This window comes from Castanea sativa, chromosome 4 (assembly GCF_040712315.1).
Source record: "Castanea sativa cultivar Marrone di Chiusa Pesio chromosome 4, ASM4071231v1".
Taxonomy (NCBI): Eukaryota; Viridiplantae; Streptophyta; class Magnoliopsida; order Fagales; family Fagaceae; genus Castanea; species Castanea sativa.
Window position 1 is genome coordinate 1,313,774 of NC_134016.1, and position 4,135 is coordinate 1,317,908.

Consider the following 4,135-nt stretch of genomic DNA (forward strand, 5'->3'; position numbering starts at 1 on the left):
TTACTATAGGATCGTTCATTTTACCCATTATAAATTATAAAATGAGTTGAACATAATGCCCATTTGCGAGTGTCGAAGACTGAATTTTGTATGTCTTAAGTGTATTACTGTATATAAAACTCTACTAGTACTAGGGAATGCCTTTATATAGGCACATTATGTGTGTATTATATGGTACAAGCAATGTGAGTGCAGGGCAAGTACAATAACACAATAGGCCCAATACTCTTTTCTTGACGTATGATACAGGGCATAAATAAAGTTAAACCCATTTGACTTTGCTTTGCAGGCTTTAAATTTTCTACTAACGTTCTTCACGGGGCATGACTACATGACTTGGAAAATTAGACAGCCAGCTACTTTAATGTAGGGCCATTAATTCTCTTCTTTTTACCCTATTTTGTGGTTGTGAAATATGTTGCAACTCTTAACTTATTTTGATACACAGCCAAGTCTTCCAAAAACAGTTAATATGTTATTTGAAGATTCAAGAACTATTGAAATTTTTTGTGAAAATATGTCGCAACTCTAAATTTTGTTTCGATCTTTCTATTTCTAAATAGTTACATATATGGCTATTTAGTTCTGGCTTTTCTTGCTAAGCACTCACAAGCAAATGACTCTTAATGCCAGAGTATTCGCAGCTCTTTTCCACATATTTGCTTGCTTATTTCTAGATATTCTTGAAATAAGCAATGGCGTACAGAGTGATATCGACTGCTTGAAGTCAATTAAACATTCGCTTGAAGACCCATACGGCTATCTTAATACTTCATGGAACTTCAATAACAACACCGAAGGTTTCATCTGCAAATTTACAGGGGTCGAATGCTGGCACCCCGATGAGAATAAGGTCTTAAATCTCAGACTAAGCGACATGGGGCTCAGGGGCCAGTTCCCTCGGGGCATCAAAAACTGCACTAGTCTAACAGGGTTAGACCTCTCCAATAATAAACTTTCAGGACCCCTCCCATTTGACATATATTTGTTAGTTGGGTTTCTCACAAGCCTCGACCTTTCCAGCAACAATTTTTCTGGTGAAATTCCAGTGCTCTTATCCAATTGCACTTATCTAAATGTCCTTAAACTTGACCACAACCGTCTAACTGGTGAAATCCCTGCAGAATTATCCCTCCTCGCTCGTATGAAACAATTCGATGTTTCTAACAATATGTTGTCAGGGCCTGTCCCTTACTTTGGTCCCAATTCCTCTATTACAGCCGATAGCTATGCTAACAACGCGAAACTTTGTGGAGTGCCTTTGGAATCCTGTCCAACTCCAAAGCAAAGTTCATTCAAAGGTGGGTTTCAAGTTGGTTACGCGGTTTCTGCAGTTTCAGTAATAACTATTTTTATGTTCCGGTCCCATTATGTGGCTTGCATGAATGACAAGCGACGTGCTAAGAACAAGAACGAAGAAGCTGATCAAGTTAACCAGCCGCCAACTGAAGGGCTCCTGCTAGAAGGGAGCAAAAAGGTACTCTCTCACTACGAAAATTAAGAAACTTCTTTCAATTCTTTGGTTTCAAATATTTTTTGGAAAAATATAAATGGGTTTTCCTTAAAACATAGGAACGAGCCACACAGAATCCCTTTTATGATATTTTTACCATTAAAAAAAAAATTTGTAACCACCCTAAAAAAGTTTAAGGTGGCCACAAATATTCTTTAAGGGCCTAAAGCTACAATTCCACTTACTTTTTTTTTATTGGATTTAAATTCAAACGAATTCATTATTGAATCATATTTTCTTCTTATATTCTTTATACTCGCAAAATTTCAAGAAGATAAAAAATTAATAGTTAATAGTTATGTCATTAATCAACTGTTTAAATTTTGAGTTTTTGTAGTCTAAAATTATACATAAAAAATAATTTTATGGATCTAATTTTAAATTACACCTGATTGACATGAAATTTGACACGTGTTTTAAGAATATGCAATTTAATAATTAGATTTTCAAATATGTAGTCATGTTAATTTGTTTAGTAAGAGGTGTAGTCTTAGACTACAACTCTGTTTGTAATTAAACTTTGTCCTTAAATTTCGGTCCTCTTAATACATTAAGCCCTTACCAAAAAAAAAAAAAAAAAGTCAAGGAAAATTTTATTGAACTAAGAATTTTGAAAGAGATATAGCTTATATAATTGATAATGAGAATATCATACAACAATTTCAAAATAAGAATATTGTAGGACTTTACATGTGCGTGTGGTGTTTTTTCTTTTTTTTCTTTTTTTGTCAATATATAAAGTTCTCTTTCTATTAGATTTTGTATAATTTAAGTTTTTTAATGGCCACCATAGAAAGAAAAAAAATCCTAAAACCACCCCTATGTACAGGTTTTGAGTCTAACACCTCATTTTGTACTATTTTATATGAAAATAGCATGCAAAGTTGTGATCATATGCATAACCTAGTGTTTGTTTTCATGAATGTGTAGCACGTTACACAAAATGGTAACTGCAACAATGATCAAAATAATGCAATCATACAGCCCCTTAAAAAGAAGTATCCATGTGATAAATTTGGTTGGAATTTCAATTTAGTACTAATCCAGAGTGGCAAATTGTTTGATCCACAGAATTCTCAATTGGAAGGAAAAGTTACTAGATTGAACTTTACAGAACTCAGTGAGGCATCTAACAATTTCAGCCCAAACAATGCCATTGGGCCGGGAAAGATTGGGGTGATGTACAAAGGAATGCTTCCAAATGGTTCACTTCTTGCAATTAAGAGGTTACATGGTTGTCAATCATTGGAAAAACAATTCATATGTGAGCTATTGACACTGGGTACAATGAGACACAATAACATAGTTCCCCTTTTGGGATTCTGCAGAGAGAGGAAGGAAAAGCTTCTAGTGTACCAATATATATCGAATGGCAGTCTTTATGATTGGCTACATGTAAGGGAAGACAATGATAAGATCTTGGAATGGCCTTTGAGGATCAAAATTGCCATGGGGATAGCAAGATGCTTAGCATGGCTTCACCATAAGTGCGATTTTCGAGTAGTCCATCTTAACTTGAGTTCAAACTATATCTTACTTGATAGCAATTTTGAGCCCAAGATATCAAATTTTGGAGGGGCAAAAATATCAACTTTTGAAGGGGCAATGTTCATGGATTCAAATGATACTGACTCAAGCAATAGCTCTTTTGTAGACCATGGGGTTTGGGAGTTGGGTTTTGTCAAAAAGGATGTCTATGACTTTGGAGTTTTGCTTCTTGAGTTAATTACAGGGAATGAACTCATTCAAATCGATAATTATCCAAACAGTTTGTGTGAGAGTTTGGTTGATTGGATTACTCATCTTTTGACAAGTTCTTATGACGTCTATAGTGTTATTGATAAATCTTTGATTGGCCGAGGATTTGATGGTGAAATCTTTCAGTTCCTCAGAATTGTATGTACTTGTCTTAAGCCTTCTCCTGCTCAAAGACCAACAATGCTTGAATTGTACAATACAATAAGTATTTTGGGGGAGAGATATGGCATCACCAATGACTCTGAGATACTAAGACAGTCTGAAATTGCTACTGCAAGTACGTCAAATGAAATTGTTGAGGTAGAAATTACCAAAACCAATTGAAGCATTTCATACGACGTGCAAAATTATGTTGAGAAAAATCAGGAAACTGATTTTCTTTTGGGCTATGTTTGCTTGCTATAATCTTTTCCTGTCTTTTTGACATCATTGCCCCTGAGAAACAGAAATAAAAGAAAGTTATATTAGATTTATTTATTACGACTAAATAAATTGTTCACAATGTTTATCTGTCATCGATTATTATATTCACAAGGATATGAGTGTTTAGCAAATTTTTTCAAATTGCCAAAAATATTGATATTTCTTGTGGAAATAAAGTACATTCATCTTGACATTCTATTGGTGGACAACTTGTATGGCTGCTGTGAGCTAGTCTTTCAGTTCATAACTGAAAAAAAAAAAAAAAAAAAAAAAAAAAAACCCCAAAGGGCCCAAACAACTATGAAGCGGATTAATTGATCAAGTTGTGTTTATTTGTTGTTGTTGTTGAGAATAGATCAAGTTGTTTTGTTGTAAAGGACAATTGGACATTACAAAAAGTTATTAATCACAGTCAGTCTTTTACATTATAACTTAAAAGCC

The 4,135-nt window shown here is 34.1% G+C and overlaps 1 protein-coding gene across 1 annotated transcript; it reads left to right on the forward strand.

Annotated features, from left to right (window-relative positions):
* The first annotated feature begins 445 nt into the window (after positions 1 to 445).
* Positions 446 to 3,685, forward strand: LOC142632111 (probably inactive leucine-rich repeat receptor-like protein kinase At5g48380). Its single transcript, XM_075806528.1, has 2 exons — positions 446 to 1,477; positions 2,585 to 3,685. Exons 1-2 carry the CDS (start codon positions 617 to 619, stop codon positions 3,593 to 3,595), a joined length of 1,872 nt encoding a protein of 623 aa, XP_075662643.1. The 5' UTR covers positions 446 to 616; the 3' UTR covers positions 3,596 to 3,685.
* The last annotated feature ends 450 nt before the right edge of the window (positions 3,686 to 4,135 follow it).

What these genes read in the sequence shown, in the direction of transcription:
- LOC142632111 (XM_075806528.1), top strand. Translation starts at nt 617, where the DNA reads ATGACTCTTAATGCCAGAGTATTCGCAGCTCTTTTCCACATATTTGCT. An exon ending in TGCTAGAAGGGAGCAAAAAG is followed by an intron (nt 1,478 to 2,584) that starts GTACTCTCTCAC and finishes TTTGATCCACAG; the next exon opens with AATTCTCAATTGGAAGGAAA.